The 19,915-nt window shown below is 40.6% G+C and overlaps 2 protein-coding genes across 3 annotated transcripts in view; both read right to left on the reverse strand.

Annotated features, from left to right (window-relative positions):
• LOC120457838 (retrovirus-related Gag polyprotein from transposon gypsy) overlaps positions 1 to 19,915 on the reverse strand; it is a 442,838-nt gene that overhangs the window by 256,378 nt on the left and 166,545 nt on the right. The window lies entirely within an intron of this gene.
• Positions 538 to 7,163, reverse strand: LOC120457833. The gene is made up of 2 exons (XM_039645331.1): positions 7,073 to 7,163; positions 538 to 1,508 (listed from the first exon to the last, which is right to left on the reverse strand). The coding sequence occupies exon 2, from the start codon at positions 1,359 to 1,361 to the stop codon at positions 714 to 716; it is 648 nt and encodes a 215-aa protein (XP_039501265.1). The 5' UTR covers positions 1,362 to 1,508; positions 7,073 to 7,163; the 3' UTR covers positions 538 to 713.

Raw genomic sequence — 19,915 nt, forward strand, 5'->3', positions numbered from 1 at the left:
ATGAACAACCTATCGGGGAGTGAGCGTTGAATTGTATTTTTTATAGTAGTTGCCATTGCTTGTGTATAAACCGCTATATTATTTCGGTCATTCTCTGATGCTAACTTATTTATAATTACAGTTGACTTATATTCTAATTGTTCACAGAATATACGTAAGTTACCCTTAAAAGGTGTGCGATACAATCATCCTAGTAGTTCCTCCAGGGGCGTCTGAGTCGTGAATTCCGTGATTAAAGCGTCTCTTAAAGTTGTCTATTTGTTGAGCATTCCAAATTGGGAAACCTTTTTCTGCGTCTCCGACCATTTTAAATTCGATGGCTCCAAATATGATCGTCTTCTGTCGAACGTCGTTCGAAGGGTATAAGTTCAACAGGGATTCGATACGTCTGATGAACGAGTTGAGACTTGATGGGTCTCCAGAGAATTGCGGTACTTGGCGTATCTGCCGAAGTAATTTAGACAGATTTTCCGCTGTTAACGCAATTTTTTAGGTTTATTTATAAGTTCGTTTCTGTTCTTGTTCACAGATTGCAACAGTATGTCGAGACTTATGCCTTAAGTGAACTGCACTGTAGTAACTGAACTGGAGTGGGCGGAATTTGTTGTTGTTGCGGCTGCTGCTGATAAGTTCCTCCAGAAGTGAAAAGTCACGGGATCGACCTCAATTTCGCACTTTATTACAACACAGGACAGACAGCAGGATCGGCCTCTTCATTCCGTGCACGCTCCAGAAACGGTCCACCCGAACACCGTGTTCTGCGCGACGGGCAACCCATCCTCAATTTTTAGGAACCCCGGTTGGATCAGATTGCCATATACATCTGATCCCAACACGAGAGAGATGGTGGCCGGCCGGTGGAAGCGCTCGTCCGCGAGACGAACACCGTCCAACTTGGCCCTTGCGCCGTCGCTCAGAGCTCGGATGGGTGTCCGGATCCTTAGGCTGGGTTCGATCTTCAGGACGACGTTGAGTCGGAAGGTGCTTGTTCGGGACCGGAGTGTCACCGAGCAGACCTCGTCGTCTCCCAGCCGGGTGATAGGCAGCCGGAACGCAGCCGCCAACGACCGGTCGATGCTGCTCACCGGCATGCATGGGTCGATCATGGCCCCGGTCTCGAAGGCCTTCGAGCCCGTGTCCAGCACGACGATGGCTGTAGGCAGGATGGGGACAGCCTTCTGCTGCCCCATTGCTACCGCCGGAGACGCGACGGAGACCTTCGGACGCGGGCGATTGTTGGCGACTGGGGCTGGTGGCGGAGTGCGGGAAATCCGGACCGGACGAGGTGCAGCGGTATGGCGCTCTCTGCGCGTCGGAGCTGGTAGCGCTGCCGGGGTCGGAGCGGGGAGGACCTCGTGCATGTGGAGGAGAGTGTGGTGGTCTCCTCCACACTTCTTGCATCCCTCTTGGCTGCGGCAGTCTCCTCCTGAGTGCTGATGGGCGAGGCAGTTCGAGCAGTACTTATTGATAAGTACTATTGTATGTATTATTGTAGGAAGTGAGTAAGTCTGCCAATAAAAGAAATAAACAAGAGAGAACGCTATAGTCGAGTTCCCCGACTATCTGATACCCGTTACTCAGCTAGTGGAAGGGAGGAGTGTCTTAAACACAGTTTTTGGCGGTTTGTGGGCGTTAGAGTGGGCGTGGCAAAAAGTTTTTTGGCAAATCGATAGAAATTTACAAGACCAATGCAAAAATGAAAAAAATTCAAAACATTTTTCAAAAATGTGGGCGTAGCAGCTTTGGGCGGTTTGTGGGCGTTAGAGTGGGCGTGGTAAAAAGTTTTTTGGCTAATCGATAGAAATTTACAAGACCAATACAAAAATGAAAAAATATCAAAATATTTTTAAAAAGTGTGGGCGTGGCAGCTTTGGGCGTGGGGCGTGGCAACATGAATCGACAAACTTGCGCTGCGTCTATGTCCCTGGAGTCTGTATATTTAATCTCAACTTTCTAGCTTTTGTAGTTCCTGAGATCTCGACGTTCATACGGACAGACGGACAGACGGACAGACAGACGGACGGACAGACGGACATGGCCAGATCGACTCGGCTACTGATCCTGATCAAGAATATATATACTTTATATGGTCGGAAACGCTTCCTTCTGCCTGTTACATACTTTTCAACGAATCTAGTATACCCTTTTACTCTACGAGTAACGGGTATAAAAAGCTTAGTATGAGCCGACTACTATTTGGGCCCCGGAATGGGGGAAGTGCCCTAATCCCTAGGAACGGAGGACTCTTTGTCCTCCATCGATATAAGAATAACTTTGTGGACAGGGCGTTTTATGGTGCCGCGAGACGTACGGATCTCAACGACTCGAATGCGGTCGTCGGCTCCTGGAAAGGCCGAGCCGCCATTCGTTCGGTGGTAGATTGTCCTCCTTGACAACTACCATATCGTCGGCTTGGAGGTTCCTGGTCGGAAATTGCCATTTGTTTCGTTTATGGAGTTCTTTAAGATACTCCTCTTTCCACCGTGCACTAAACTGCTGATGTTGTGCCTTGAGGTGTTGCCATCGATTTATTATCGACTTGGCTTCGCCCTTTATCTCGGGTTCCGCCGTGGAAAGCAACGGCCCTCCAATAAGGAAATGGCCTGGTGTGAGGGCCAGCCAATCTGAGGGATCTTCGGACATAGGGGAGAGGGGTCTAGAGTTGAGGCAAGCCTCAATCTTAGCGAGAAGCGTCGCCAGCTCCTCAAATGTATATTTGCGGGCTGACGTCGATTTAAGGAACAGGGTTTTGAAGCTTTTCACCCCTGCTTCCCACAAACCCCCCATATGTGGAGCCCCTTGTGGGATGAACCGCCATACGAGTCCCTGATGGCTATATGCATCAGTCACGGACTCTTTGATAGCTTGGAGAAAGTCCTTGGAAATCAAAGTTGCCGCCCCCACAAAGGTCTTACCATTATCCGAATGGACCCGCTGAGGACAACCGCGCCTCGCTACGAAACGAGCAAAGGCCGCTAGAAATTTCTCGGTTGTTAGATCGGAAGTGGGTTCCAAATGGATAGCTTTCGTGGAAAAGCACACAAACACACAAACATATCCCTTCGTTATGAGACACGCTCTCCCTGTATAATTTTTTATTTCGAAAGGGCCGGCATAGTCGATACCCGTGTAGGTGAACGCCCTCGAGAAGAAGACTCTATCTGTCGGGAAATCTCCCATCAGCTGTGTTTGGAGTCTCTTCTTGTAAATCGTGCAAATCTTACACGGATTGACCACAGCCTTCACCAGATTCTTGATTTTAGGAATCCAATACTTCGATCGGATCAGGCGTACGATCAATTGACTACCGCCATGAAGAGTAATCTGGTGAGTAAATTGGACGATGAGGCGCGACAGTCTACAGTCATAGGGGAGAATAATCGGATGACGTTCATCATATTGCAGGGTTTTGGAGGCAGTGAGACGGCCGCACGCCCTTAAAAGGCCGTGTTGGTCAATGAACGGGAACAGATTCACCAAAGGACTTGACACTGGAAGAGGCCTTTTCTCGGTCAGATGCTGAAGCTCTTGGCCATATGCTCTGCGCTGCGCAATGGAGGTCAGAGTTCGTTCTGCCTCTCGGATCTCTTCACTTGTAGGGCGTGAATTGGGCAAGAACGAACCTTTGCGGCAGCGTTTAAGGAAGCGTTGAACATAGACCAGAACTCGCAGGGCCTTGTCCAATTTGGAGAAACGTCGCCTGCGTGATCTTGGCAACTCTGTTGGCCACAAATGTAGTCCAATTGCACGCAGGCTTTCGTAGCCAGGCTAAGACGATTGTGGAATCGGTCCAGCAGCGGATATCTGAACTGGCGGAGGGCATGTGCGGAAGGATTGCTGTCACCATTTCGGTTAACAGCACGGCACACAGAGCTCTAGCCGAGGAAGGGAGACGGTTTTTACCGGGGCCACTCGTGTTTTGGCTGTAAGCAGGCGAGTCAGGATCTTTTGCCCCATCTCGACGCGGATGTATATAGCCGCTCCATAGGCTCTCTGAGACGCGTCACAGAAACCGTGGTGCTCTATGATTACCTCAGGCTGGTACCAGATCCATCTCGGAACGCGGATCTGGTTGAGGTCGGAATACTCGTCTAAAAACGATTGCCACCGCTGACTCATTTCAGTGGGAAGCTTATCGTCCCAGCCTAAGTTCTGCAACCAAATCTCCTGCATGAACATTTTTGAACGGATAATGAACGGAGCGAGCCACCCGGAAGGATCGAACAACCTAGCGATTTGGGACAGAACTTCTCGCTTTGTATAGGAGGGTTCCAAAACTATTTCGGGGGGAACGAAATAGAATTCGTCGGACTTTGCCCTCCACCGAATACCGAGCGTCTTGGCCGTGCTTTCGGCATCGATGTCGAGGAACTCGCTATGAAGGAGGTGTTCGGCCGGGACGTCTTTAAGGACGCTTTTGTTGTTCGAGGTCCACTTTCTTAGCGGAAACCCGGAGGCACTAAGGGCTGCTTGCAACTCTCGAATCGAACTTCGGGCTTCGTTTACGGAATTCGCCCCTGTCAGAACGTCGTCGACGTACATGTGCTGCTAGATGATGCGGCTGGCATTTGGAAATGACACTTGGATATCCTCTGCCAGCTGTTGCAAGACTCGAATGGCGAGGAAGGGGGCGCAGTTGACCCCGAAGGTAACTGTTTTTAGTTCAAAGTCTCGGATATCTCCTTCCTTGTTTCGGAACAGAATTCTTTGAAACGGGGTATGTTTTGGATCGACCCAGATCTGACGATACATTTTCGTAATGTCTGCGCTGAAGACGTATTGAAAATAACGCCATTTCAGGACCTGGATCGTTAGATCGGATTGTAGGACTGGACCAGCATGAAGGATATCATTTAAGCTGGTCCCATTTGCCGACGGACTTGAAACGTGTGTAGGGACGGAGAGGCTTGATCAGGAGTGATGATCTTCGCTTCGAAAAGGCTTACGCGATCGCTGACGGCGATGAATTTATGCAACGCTGCGGTTGCGGGCGTTGGCTGCTCAGAGGATGCCATTTTCTTTGTGGTAGAGCGTGTGACGCGGAGGAAATCAGTCCCGACAGCGGAGGGACTCTCGGATTTTCTCGATAGAGAAGACTCACTAGACGCTCGCGTCACTGGTCGGGAAATGACAATCCTAGGAGTTGTCTTCGAACTGGTCGATGGCAAAACCTTTGCTTTCGGAGTGGGAGTCGCGGTTTTGACCCTGGGACTAACAAACTTGGGTGCTGGCTTACCGCGAGTGGATAGCGGAGATTGCGGGTTGAACTTTGGTTCTTTTCCAGGTGCGGGTGTCTTTTTCTTGTCTCCCTCTAGGGGCATGCTCAGCTATGCCCTAGGAGAAGGAAGTCAAGAAGGCCTGCACGCCGCAAAAAATGTGGAATTGAAAAAGAACCAGACACAGAGGGCACCCAAATCTGGATGGACAAAGAATCCCGTCGGAATTCGGGAGAAAGTTGCAATTGGGATCTGGAGATTGGAGCACGAAAGGAAAAAAAAATCCCCATTTTTGTGAAATAAGGCCCCAATAGATCTTCAATCAACTGGAAAAAGCTTAAATGAAGCACAATATAGCTAAAATTCAGTGTGAAAAATAGCTAGGAGGATTCACAAAAAAACAGCTAGAGTGAAGTCCACAAGAAGATATACATAATTTATGGAAAAATACCTAAATAATAGCTACCAGATGGAGTCTGGGTAATAGCCAATAATTTATAAAAAATCGCTACCGACTGGAAATCCCGAAAAAAATAGCTAATATATAGAAAATAGCTATAAATTTGAATTTATGGAAAAATAGCTAAAAAATACCTACCAGTCGAGTTCGGATGATAGCTAATAATTTATAAAAAATCGCTACCGACTGGAAATCCCGAAAAAAAAAGCTAATATATAGAAAATAGCTATAAATTTGAATTTATGGAAAAATAGCTAAAAAATAGCTACCAGTAGAGTTCGGATGATAGCTAATAATTTATAGAAAAATAGCTACCGGATTTAGGACCACAACGAAAAATCGCGACAAACGGATGCGAAACATAAACACCAAAAAAAAACCAACAAGAACGCCAAAAAGCCAAGTTGGGAGGCTGATAAATTTGGGTGGAACTGATAAATAATTATTTTAATTTAGGAACCAGAAGTAGGAGCCAGAAATAGCTTGTAAAAAATTTTAATTTGGCTTAAATAATTATTAAATAATCGGGTCAGTTTTTTCTTAAATTTTGTCGTCGGACTTATTTATTTTATTTTATGTTTCGATTCTAGGGTATTCTCTCGTCGCTATGCGCCGGTTTTTTGTCAGGGCAATAAAGAACAAAGAGGAGACGAAAGAACTTGCACTTGGCAAGCCTATGTAAGTCGCGACTGTGTGTATGTATGTATGTATTATTTGGAGTTTAAACATATATATGTAATGTAATATCGGAAGAAACAAGTCAGGTTTTATTTTATTCTGTATGTCGAGATTTGTGTTTTATTTTGAGCCAAGAGATAAAAATTGTTCTCAGTTCGCATTCGATGTTATTTATTATTTTTGGTAATATATTTATTTTGTGTATTAAATTGGTTAAATCTATGGAGTGATTCTTATATATGTATGTAGATGTAAATTTTATTGGAATATGTAATTGTATATTTATATGTGTATGGATATATGTGTATGAATATATATGTATGGATATGTATATTTATGGGTATGTATAATTTTATGTGTATGTAAAATTTTGCTGAATATGTATATGTGGTTTGTATTTTTTATTGAGGCAAAAAAACAGCAGTTTAGCAGCGGACGATAATAGTGAATTTTGGACAGTGTTTTAAAAAATGTATATATATATATGTATATGCGCTTGGATACCAGCGGATCACCGTGAGACGAATTAGGGGGCCGGTATTGGCAAAGTGCTTTTTTATGCACTTAAAAAAAGAAGTAATCACGGTGGCTGGGCGCATGTACTTATATATTTTCACTTAATTTTCACTTTTCACTTGATACGGATGGACGGAAAGAATAAACGCCGTTGGAAAAACGAAAATGGCGACCACGGACGGAATAGGATTTAAAGCCGTACTTATCTTGATTTTTCCGCAAGGAGCGCTGGTAGGATCAGGATGTGTCGCGGACTCGAAGGACCATGCACTGGAGTGGGCGGAATTTGTTGTTGTTGCGGCTGCTGCTGCTAGTTCCTCCAGAAATTAAACGCGCGGGATCGACTTCACTTTGGTACTTTATTATAACACTTGTAAATTAAGACTAACTTAAACCGCGGATTGGTGAATACCTTGCGGAAAGGAAGGGAGAGCGAGAGGAGAGAAGGAGAGCGCGAGCAGCGGTGCTTGCGAGCCGTGGAGGAGCTTTGAGTACAAGCATTGGCCGCTTACACTGCCGCTCAACTGTTTGCGCCCTTCTGGCTTGAACAGTAACTTTTTGTTGTTTTATACAATAGTAGCGGTCGCACTTTTGATTTTAGTGGACTGCTGTTTTTGTTCACAGACTGCTACAGGATGTCGAGACTTATGTCTTAAGTGAACTGCACTGTGCGCCTTTTCATTATATTACACCTTAGTGGAGGTCTCACTTCACGAACTCCGATCACACAGGTTCTTGTGCGGATACCGATTTTATTCACTTTAAACGAACCTAAATCACTTTGTTGCGGCCAATTCGCGGGTAGAATCAGAAAAGGTTACTTGGTCGTACAAGTTTCATCTTTTCACTATATTGTCAAAGGATAACGAGTTTACTAGGATTTTTTTCAGTATCCTACCGACTGTTGTGTTGTGTGGTGCGAGAAGGATCCCCTTGTCTTCGAGCGGCTCGTTCTCTGTTTCTGTTCTTGTTCACAGATTAGGTATTTAAATGAACTCCGATCGCACAGGTTCTTGTGCGGATACCGATTTTATTCACTTTAAACGAACCGAAATCACTTTGTTGCGGCCAATTCGCGGGTAGAATCAGAAAAGGTTACTTGGTCGTACAAGTTTCCTCTTTTCACTAGATTGTCAAAGGATATCGAGCTTACTAGGACTTATTTTCAGTATCCTACCGACTGCGCAAATAAACTTTTTTGGTGTTTAATTTAATAAAAAAAAGAAATATATGTTCCTTTTATAATTATTTATAAGTTTTCACCAGAGGTCAGTTAAGAACTAATTTACAAATGTATTCCTTCGGCCCAGCATACTTTTAACAGAGGATTAACATAAGCCTTTTAAGTTCTACTTAGCTTTATATGTCAAGCTTAACAGATCATTAAGCTCGTTACCGTTAAGCGGTTGGTATCTTGGGAGAATGTTATTGTTAAGGCTTTTGAAGAGTGAAGCTTTCCAAAAGATCGGCTTTAGCTTTTTTATATGAAGAGTGAATATGTCACTATATCTATATATATAAGTGTGTATGGATATGTGTATATATATGTTTGTATGGATGTGTACGAATATATGTATAGTAAAATATCCATTCTACACCCACAACTCCCCAACTCACACGCACACATTAATGTCTAAGTACAAAACCACACATACTATTGTAACAACTCACACGCACACATTAATGTCTAAGAACAAAATGTAATCAAAGATCGAGAGCCCTTCGATTAAGCTTAGCTGTCATTTACGCACAGCATCATATTCCAAAGTCTAGACTCTGTGGCGAGCCAACGTCGTCCCCTAAACATTCGATCACTTGGCGAAGCCAACTGAAATAACAAATCGTAAACATTTGACCACTTGGCGAGGCCAACTGAAATAACAAATACTTCCGCCCACGCAATGGTCTCAGGATTCTCCAATTACTCCTATTTTCGGGAGCTTCTCTCTCATATTTTTCGAGAGCTTCTCTCTTAATAAACAATTATAACTTAATTCTCTTAAACTTCACTCTTAAGCTATCCCAATCTGCCTATATAAACGCAAACATGTCCCCATAAGGCAGTTCAGTTCTGAGTACGCTATTAGCCCATTTCAACATCGAAATCAATTGTCCAACTAAGTGATAATCCAAAGGCTCTAGTTCTTCCTCTATTGGAATAAATAAAACGTTTAATAATATATCACAAACCAACTGTGTTATTTTTTTTATTAAACGCTCGGACTGAATTCGTAAATGGCGCAGTCGGTAGGATCCTAGTAAACTCGTTATCCTTTGACTATCTAGTGAAAAGAGGAAACTTGTACGACCAGGTAACCTTTTCTGATTGTACCCGCGAATCGGCGGCAACAAAGTGATTTCGGTTCGTTTAAAGTGAATAAAATCGGTATCCGCACAAGAACCTGTGTGATCGGAGTTAATTTAAAGACCTAATTTTGTGGACCGCATCGTGAAGTGATACCTCCACTAAGGTGTAATACAATTAAAAGGCGCACAGTGCAGTTCACTAAGACATTAGTCTCGACATACTGTAGCAGTCTGTGAACAAAAACAGTAGCCCACTAAAATCAAAAGTTTGACCGCTACTATTGTATTAAACAACAAAAAGTTAAAACAGTGCAGTTCACTTAAGGCATAAGTCTCGACATACTGTAGCAGTCTGTGAACAAGAACGGAAAATAACTTATAAATAAAATTAAAATGGCGTTACCAGCAGAAAATCTTTCTCAATTACTTCGGCAAATACGCCAAGTACCACCATTCACTGGAGATCCATCAAAACTCAGCTCGTTCATCAGACGAATGGAATACCTGTTGAACCTATACTTTGCAAACGACGCTCGACAGAAGGCGATCATATTTGGAGCCATCGAACTTAAAATCACTGGAGATGCAGAAAAAGTTTCCCTATTCGGAATGCATAATGATTGGTCAACTCTAAGGGACGCCTTAATCACAGAATTTAAGACCCAGACACCCCTGGAGGAACTACTAGGAAGATTGTACCGCACACCTTTCAAAGGTAAATTACGACTATTTTGCAAACAATTGGAAGATAAATCAAATGTAATCATAAATAAGTTAGCATTAGAAAATGACAGAACTAATATTACAGTTTATACACAAGCAATGGCAACCACTATAAAGAATACAATTCAAAGATCACTCCCCGACAGACTTTTCATGACCCTAGCGAGGCATGACATTTCAACTATCCAAAAATTAAGACAAACCGCCCAACAAGAAGGTCTCTACGAAGACCCAGTCTCAAAACCATCCGTCTCGACCACATTAACCAAACTAAAAACACCCATCCCAACCAAAGATTCGTTCCCACTTTTATTCCATTAACAAACCCTACACAGATCCAAAATACCAACTCAAGACCAGCTGAAATAAATCCAAGGTTAGCAAGGGAATTCACACAAAGGCTAAATACAGGTAGAATTCAAAATCATTTAAATTTTCAACAACAAAATACTAGTGCACCAAACCCTCCTACCAAAAGGCAGAGAGAAAACGCTAGTGCTCAATTCAGAATGGACACAGGATGCGAAAATTCTCTTCAACCAGCCTCGGAATCAGAAAGCGATTCAGAGGAAGTGCAAACCCATTCCTAAAAATTAAAATGAATAATATCACTCTCAAATGCTTAGTAGACAATGGTTCGTCTATTAACATTATGAAACAAAATTTCTTTAATTTTCCAATCAAACCTTCTAAAGTAAATGTCCACACTCAGTACACCTTCAACCTCCGAAAAGATAAGTCGTGCCACTATAGTTTAAAGCCGCGCTTCGCGCAAGCCCTAAACTCTATGGTGTGAGAGCGCCGTTGAAGAAGAGAAACATTTACTGGATATCCTTGTTGGCGATTCAATTCCAAAATGTTCACCCTTTTTAGGCTTGTCGACCATTAACCATCAACTGAGCGGGACCCATTGATTCCTAGCTCTAGCGGGAGATATGGGGGGGGGGGGGGGGGGGGGTTTTTTGCTGTGGATAATGATTGCTACACCAAAAGTTTTTATTATAGAGTCCCTCCTGAATTTACACAATGACACGATCCTCATATTAACGAACAGCGAAAAAAAACAACAAACAACTTCACTGTCTCAGTTTCTTCTTTTAGAAAAATAACAGCAAGCGAAACTTAATTAAACTATAATGTGAGAGAAAGAAGCACGAATTTTGATGTAAGCCTGGCGGGGTGGTTTTAGATGTTAATTTCCACTCCCACTATCATTACCCTCCCAACCATAGTCTTTAGTGTAACCTTTTTTTAGAAGACCCCAAATGTAATTAAATATGCATCATTTAATTATGCTCCCCTGCCATGAATAAGAACTTAGAGTTGCATCTTTACAACAATTTTAATTTTCAATAAACAATTTCGTCTTTCTTTTTGAGTGCATTTCTTGCAGTGTACATATTTCTAACTAATTAGCCTTACTAGCTTTAATCTCATAATTCCATACTCTTAATTCCTTAAATCTAATTCCGTATTTTTCTAAGTTTTGCTCCTTATTTTACATTATTTATCTTTATTTATTTTTCGCAAAAAAAAAATTATAGTGCCAAGTTTTTCTTTTTCTTGTTTGTTACCAACAAAAGAACATTGAAGTGGTGTGGCCTTTTTTTTTTATTTTATGTTGTAATTGTTAAGTAATCATTAATCCTAAACAACTATTTAGTGTTTTTCTTTTTTCTATGGGGTTGATTTATTTTATCGCATCATTGAAAGAAAAAGGTTTCTATTGCTAAAAGGGAGAAAATATGTAGGTGCCAATCATGTCAATATTAATTTCTTTCAGTGTAGTCGTCGATGTTTACGTTACATTATAGTGCTTTAAATTACCATGTTAGAATATGGATAAGAATCAAAAGAGTAATTGACAAAATAGACAAATCAATCGGCGCGAGCGGTTGATAAGCCTTAACTCGGGTAGCCAGGCTCTACACTGAACTACATAATTGCAATTTAGTAACTTGAAGTTTTAGTTTTGTTTTGGGTATATATATAATATTTTATTTTTTTTAATTTTACTCACCCACTGTTGGTTCTCGAAGAAGGCCTTCTTGTCGATGCGGTGTTGGGGGTTATTAGTAAGAAAACTTTAAAATATAAATGCACTATTTAGTTTTTTCCATAAGTGATAATTAAAATATATGTTTATGTTGTCATGATTAATTATTTTTATTTTTTTTTGATTTGAAGTATTTTATTTTTGGCATTGGCAACGAAACTTTCTTTTTCTTTCAGTGTACGATTTTACATTGGGTTGGCCAGCTTGTATTTCTTTTTTTCTCTTATTTTACTTATGTAATTTGTTTTATGTATTATGTAATATGTTTAACTTTAATACATTTTTGGTTTTTTAGGCAGTGACGGCATTTTAATCTGTTTTTGTTTTACACTAGTTTTGAAAGGGTTTTTATTTATATGTAGGTTTTCTGTCGATTTTTTTCCTGCTACCTCCGAACAAATTGTCCCCCAGTAGAGGTAGCTGACTGCAGCCGAACTTTTGGGTCGGCGTGGAAGAGTTTAAAATTCAGCTTTGTTTCCTCGTGTAACCAAGGATTTTCTTCTTAAGGGGAATCGATCGACCTGGCGATTTCTCGCTGTGTAGTCGACGTTAAAAATAACACGCGTGACCTAAATGTGCACAACTGTTATTATAATTTGGATTTTTATACCCGTTACTCGTAGAGTAAAAGGGTATACTAGATTCGTTGAAAAGTATGTAACAGGCAGAAGTAAGCGTTTCCGACCATATAAAGTATATATATTCATGATCAGGATCAATAGCCGAGTCGATCTGGCCATGTCCGTCTGTCCGTCCGTCTGTCCGTCCGTCTGTCCGTCTGTCCGTCTGTCCGTCCGTATGAACGTCGAGATCTCAGGAACTACAAAAGCTAGAAAGTTGAGATTAAGCATACAGACTCCAGAGACATAGAAGCAGCGCAAGTTTGTCGATTCATGTTACCACGCCCACTCTAACGCCCACAAACCGCCCAAAACTGCCACGCCCACACTTTTGAAAAATGTTTAGATATTTTTTCATTTTTGTATTAGTCTTCTAAATTTCTATCGATTTGCCAAAAAACTTTTTGCCACGCCCACTCTAACGCCCACAAACCGCCAAAAACTGTCAGTGTTGAAGACTCTCCTTCGCACTTCTACTAGCTGAGTAACGGGTATCAGATAGTCGGGGAACTCGACTATAGCGTTCTCTCTTGTTTTTTTTGAAATTTACATGGAAATATTTACCTTGCCGACACGGCAATCCACGGGCATTTATTAATTGCCTTTTCTTTGTGGCCTTTTAGATTTGATGCCGAAATAAAAGCTGCATTAAAGTTGGGAGCACATGTGATTGTACTCTCCAGTTTTTTTTTTCTTGATTTGCCTTTTTGCTAGGTCTTTTCTCTGCTGGGACTGAACTTATCAGCTTGACGATAGTCGTAAGAAAAGATCGAAGCTCGATGCTGGGGATCCGAAGAACCCTTATCCGAATCAATATTCACCAGCTGGTCAATTGCCATTTAGATGACGTTGCCAGATAAGGTTCAGATAATTATTATCACTACTAACTAAGGCGCGAATTTCCGTGATTTAAAAAAATCTTAATATATGGGGACATTACAACTCTTATCAGCAAAACTTTGCACAAACAAATATTAACCACAAAGATAAACAAAAAACACATCAACAAAAACACCAAAACCTATAACTCGGGCTGAAGCCCTTAACTAACAATCATGACAGACCCACCAGACATTCATAATTTCACCGCAAAATCTTACCAATCCAAATTAGGAAACCCAAAATTTATTGTCATTAAAAGGAAAGATTATAACTCGTTTGAAAGAATATCACCTTTCATCATTAAAAAATCTGTGGACCTTGCCTGTGGAGGAGAAGTTGAGGTATGCAAACGTACAAGAGACGGCAGCCTATTAATAAAAACTAAAAATGAACTACAAGCCAGAAAACTCCTTAAACTAACAACAATCGCAGATGTGGAAGTAACAGCAACTGAACATAAAACATTAAACTTCTCTAAGGGAGTTATCTTTTGCAACAACCTTAGATATATCGACGAAGACACAATTCTACAAGAGTTAAAACCACAAAAAGTAACTGAAGTAAAAAAAATAATGAAACGACAAAACCCCAACTCTAACTCTGATAGCAACAACACCACCTTAATTGAAACCGGCCTGATCATTATAACATTTGAATCACACAAACTCCCTGAAATATTACGAATCGGCTACGAAACAGTCCGAATACGAGACTATCCCACTTCTACTTCGATGCAAAAAATGCCTCCGCTTCAGTCATTCAGCATCCACATGCAAAAGCTTGGAAACTTGCACCAGCTATTCAGAAATAAAACACACAAACGACTGAAAAAAATGCACAAACGACCAAAACTGCTTAAATTGCAGAAACTACCCAGAACTCAATTATCAGCACAGCCCACATGACAGCAATTGTCCTGCTTTCATAAAAAAAAACAAGAATTAACAGCAATTAAAACCACACAAAAAGTTGACCATAAAACTGCCAAACGATATAACGCCCAACAACACGGTTTCCAACTGAAAGACACCTATGCCAAAACACTTACAAACGGCACAACCCAGATGACAACACCATCACCAACACTTACGACATACACATCACAAGTCTCAGAAGACATAAAAAAACAAGAGAAAACGCTATAGTCGAGTTCCCCGACTATCTGATACCCGTTACTCAGCTAGTGGAAGTGCGAAGGAGAGTCTTCAACACTGGCAGTTTTTGGCGGTTTGTGGGCGTGAGAGTGGGCGTGGCAAAAAGTTTTTTGGCAAATCGATAGAAATTTACAAGACTAATAAAAAAATGAAAAAATATCAAAACATTTTTTAAAAGTGTGGGCGTGGCAGCTTTGGGCGGTTTGTGGGCATTGGAGTGGGCGTGTCAAAAAGTTGTTCGGCAAATCGATAGAAATTTACAAGACCAATACAAAAATGAAAAAATATTAAAACATTTCTCAAAAGTGTGGGCATGGTAGCTTTGGGCGGTTTGTGGGCGTTAGAGTGGGCGTGGCAAAAAGTTTTTTGGCAAATCGATAGAAATTTACAAAACTAAAACAAAAATGAAAAAATATCAAAACATTTTTCAAAAGTGTGGGCGTAGCAGCTTTGGGCGGTTTGTAGGCGTTATAGTGGGCGTGGCAGAAAGTTTTTTGGTAAATCGATAAAAATTTACAAGACTAATACAAAAATGAAAAAATATCAAAACATTTTTCAAAAGTGTGGGCGTGGCAGTTTTGGGCGGTTTGTGGGCGTAAGAGTGGGCGTGGCAACATGAATCGACAAACTTGCGCTGCGTCTATGTCTCTGGAGTCTGTATGCTTAATCTCAACTTTCTAGCTTTTGTAGTTCCTGAGATCTCGACGTTCATACGGACAGACGGACAGACGGACAGACAGACGGACGGACAGACGGACATGGCCAGATCGACTCGGCTACTGATCCTGATCAAGAATATATATACTTTATATGGTCGGAAACGCTTCCTTCTGCCTGTTACATACTTTTCAACGAATCTAGTATACCCTTTTACTCTACGAGTAACGGGTATAAAAACAAAAAAAAACACAAACAAAAAAATTTCTTTTTCCTTTTAAGATACAAAGATACAAAGCAAAATAAACAAAAAGTACATAAGGATAGAAAAAAATATATAATCAATGAAACGTTTCATTTCACTTAAGAAAAGGTCTGATCAACCACAAAAAAAAAAAACACAAACAAAAAAATTTCTTTTTCCTTCTAAGAAAGTTAAACATAAAACAAAAAAAATAACGTAATTCAACATACATTTTTTATTATTCAGTCATTACACAAGAATGCTTTGAGACAAAACATTGCAAATAATTAATAAGAAAAATCAATATCATTTAAAAAAAAAAAATATTTTCTTTCTAAACACAATATTAATATTGAGAACTAAATGACTACATTTCTTTATAGAGGGAGGTGTAGCATATCTACCCTATAAATATTGTGGTATGCGTACATATCGAGAATACACTGTACTCAGAATACTTGCACAAATCAGCAATATAATTACATACATACATTGGCAGTGCTAGCATAAACAATAATGTTCAAGTGGAAGTGTTATATGATTGCCGACTTATGGAGCACACTGCATAAGTGCATGGTCAGCATTCCCACGCTAACCGAAAGCCGCTGTGTACATAATGTGCGCACATAGCATTCTCTCCCAACTCTCTTAACATAAGCAATACATAGTGCAGTCGCTTCTTTGCCGGCTTCACAAGGCAGCGAAGGCGCACTTCATAGCCTAAGTGGAATATGTTATTAGCAATAAGAATCAATCAAGTTGGAGAAGTGAAACGAAGAAGTTACAAATTAAATAAACGGAGGTATGCTCCACAAAAACCCAAAATAAATATTGAAATAATTTCTGGCGGATCCAACTTTGGACATGGCGACCGTGACTGGACGTAAGGATTAAGGACAAAGGACAAAGGAGGACACGTCAGCAGAAAGGAAAACCAGTCGGTCGATATTGCATATAAAGGTGGATGAGAAAAATTGCGTGAGACTTAGTCAGAAAAACCCGAGTCGGAGGCGATGAAGAGTCGAAGTTCATGAGAGGACCTAAAATAAGCAAAAGTTAAATACGCTTGTATGATGCAAATCTAAGTGGGAAAAACGCTTTTCACAATTGCCCACAGCACACAGCAGTTTATCATTTAGCCCCAAATCAGTTAAACATGGCACCAAAGCAAATGCAGTGCTAATTACCGTGCCGCGGATAGCAATCACATCGAATAATCTGCCCAAACTGCCCCCGCCCCTCTTACAGCGGCCCTGCTGAAGGCCGCGAACCAGCTAAAGGAGGCCTGTGCGAAGACCAGCACCGGCACCGCTTAACGCGTCAAGTTAAGCCTGGAGAGAACCGACAGCGCTTCCAAGAGCGCAATTTTTTTTCAATAGCACTGCGTTGCAAAATTTTCTTGATTGCACTGCGATGTATATTTTTTTTTTCCTCTCTATAAACTTGTAAAATTAAGCGGAACCACTTTTGCCCGATGAGCCTTATAGCCTGTAAAGCTATACAAAAACAATAGGCAGAACATATGTAAAAATTACAAAAGAAAATTTAAAATAATTAATAAACATAAATTTCAAATGTAAAACAAGAGAGAACGCTATAGTCGAGTTCCCCGACTATCTGATACCCGTTACTCAGCTAGTGGAAGGGAGAAGGAGAGTCTTAAACACAGTTTTTGGCGGTTTGTAGGCGTAATAGTGGGCGTGGCAGAAAGTATTTTGGCAAATCGATACAAAAATGAAAAAATATCAAAACATTTTTCAAAAGTGTGGGCGTAGCAGCTTTGGGCGGTTTGTGGGCGTTAGAGTGGGCGTGGCAAAAAGTTTTTTGGCAAATCGATAGAAACTTACAAAACTAATATAAAAATGAAAAAATATGAAAACATTATTCAAAAGTGTGGGCGAAGCAGCTATGGGCGGCTTGAGGGCGTTAGAGTGGGCGTGGCAAAAAGTTTTTTGGTAAATCGATAGAAAATTACAAGACTAATACAAAAATGAAAAAATATTAAAACATTATTCAAAAGTGTGGGCGTAGCAGCTTTGGGCGGCTTGTGGGCGTTAGAGTGGGCGTGGCAAAAAGTTTTTTGGCAAATCGATAGAAATTTAGAAGACCAATACAAAAATGAAAAAATATTAAAACATTTTTCAAAAGTGTGGGTGTGGCAGTTTTGGGCGGTTTGTGGGCGGTAGAGTGGGCGTGGCAAATATTTATTTGGCAAATCAATAGAAATTCGCAAGACTAATAAAACTATGAAAAAAATGAAACCAATTTTTAGAAGTGTGGGCGTGGCAGTTTTTTGCGGTTTGTGGGCGTTAGAGTGGGCGTGGCAAAATTTTTTTTTGGCAAATCGAAAGAAATTTGCAAGACTAATAAAACTATAAAAAAATATCAAAACATTTTCCAAAAGTGTGGGCGTGTTTGTGGGCGTTATAGTGGGCGTGGCAACATGAATCGATAAACTTGCGCTGCGTCTATGTCTCTGGAATCTGCATGCTGAATCTCAACTTTCTAGCTTTTATAGTTTCTGAGATCTCGACGTTCATACGGACGGACAGACGGACATGGCCAGATCGACTCGGCTATTGATCCTGATTAAGAATATATATACTTTATATGGTCGGAAACACTTCCTTCTGCCTGTTACATACTTTTCAACGAATCTAGTATACCCTTTTACTCTACGAGTAACGGGTATAATTACCAAAGTTCAGTATTTAAAATGCAAATAAGAGTCACTTAAATTATTTTTTTTATATTTTATTTTGATATTTTTAAAAAAGCACGCAATTATGGGTGGTAAGAAATGCTCTACGAGTAACGGGTATAAAAAACTTCTTTCAAACCATAAGAGTTACGACCAAAACATTAATCAAATTTTTTTTTTAGATCAAAAGCACACACACGATCTCCTTTATTGTTTTTACTCATACAAGCTAGACAATTCTATTTTTAGATTCTAACGCTCTCGATTTTAGGCGAGCGAAAAGAGAGCAATTTTGGTCGTCACCAAAAGAGTGGCTGCATAGTGCAAAACCAATGTATGGCCGTTACGCATCTTGTTATTATAATGTCTTTGGTTCACCCATATCCGTAATACTCTTTCTCAGAGCTTTTAATAAATTATCTAATATCATATCCCTATACAAAGAAATAAAATTTAACGCATACGCCGACGACTTCTTCCTTATAATAAATTTAAAAAAAAACACAAACATCAGCCTAGACAACCTATTAAATGATATAGGGAATTGGGGCTCCTACTCAGGGGCATCGCTATCCCTATCAAAATGCCAACACCTCCACATATGTAAAAAACATCACTGTACTTGCAAGGTAAGCTGCAACAACATCCGAATTCCTACCGTTACTTCCCTAAAAATTCTAGGTATAACCATAAACAACAAATATAAATGGAACACACACATATATTCACTCTTACCCAAACTCTACAATAAGCTAAACATAATAAAATGTCTATCCAGTCTCAAATTCAATTGCAACACGTATACACTACTTAATGTAGCAAAAGCAACGGTCATCGCCAAATTAGAATATGGCCTGTTTCTATACGGCCACGCTCCCAAAAGCATTCTAAACAAATTAAAAACACCATTTAACTCCGCAATCCGCCTAGCCCTCGGAGCCTATCGCTCTACTCCAATAAATAATTTACTCTACGAATCAAATATTCCCTCTTTAGAAATGAAACGAGACCTTCAAATAGCCAAGCTATCCCAAAACCTAATCTTTTCGAAAAACACGCCAATTCACAAATTTGTTAAGCACAAAAAATCTAAAAAGAATACACTATCAATAATAGACCACACAATCAAACTCAGCCTAGAACTTAACCTACCCTACAAACCAATAAAACTCCATAAATACAAGCCATCATGGGACCTCCCCAACCTAATAGACACATCACTCAGAGGCCACAAGAAACAAGAAACATCCCCAGAATCATACAGAAAATTATTCGAACACACAAAAAATAAACTACAGCCACAAGTTTCATGTTCACCGACGGTTCAAAAATTAACTGCATTATAACATTCGCAATAACAACTGACACAAACATCCTGAAACAGGGCCTCCATACTGCCTCCATACTCATACGTCCTCACCTCCGAAACAATTGCCATACTAGAAGCAATAGAACTAATTAAAGCCCGAAGAGGTAAATTTGTTATCTGTTCCGACTCCCTATCAGCAATAGACTCAATCAAAAACCCGAATAACAACAGCTTTTACCCAAACCGAATCAGATCCCTAATAACACAACATGCCCCTAAAATTAAAATAATGTGGATTCCTGGCCATTCAGGAATAATAGGAAATGAACTTGCCGATCAAGCTGTAAAATCAGCAAGCAATATGCCACTTATTGTCACCCCAAACATAAACA

This window comes from Drosophila santomea, unplaced genomic scaffold (genome assembly GCF_016746245.2).
Source record: "Drosophila santomea strain STO CAGO 1482 unplaced genomic scaffold, Prin_Dsan_1.1 Segkk83_quiver_pilon_scaf, whole genome shotgun sequence".
Classification (NCBI taxonomy): domain Eukaryota; kingdom Metazoa; phylum Arthropoda; class Insecta; order Diptera; family Drosophilidae; genus Drosophila; species Drosophila santomea.

Bases quoted from the DNA above. Each gene is read 5' to 3' on its own strand.
- LOC120457833 (XM_039645331.1), bottom strand. From the start codon at position 1,361: ATGCACGAGGTCCTCCCCGCTCCGACCCCGGCAGCGCTACCAGCTCCG.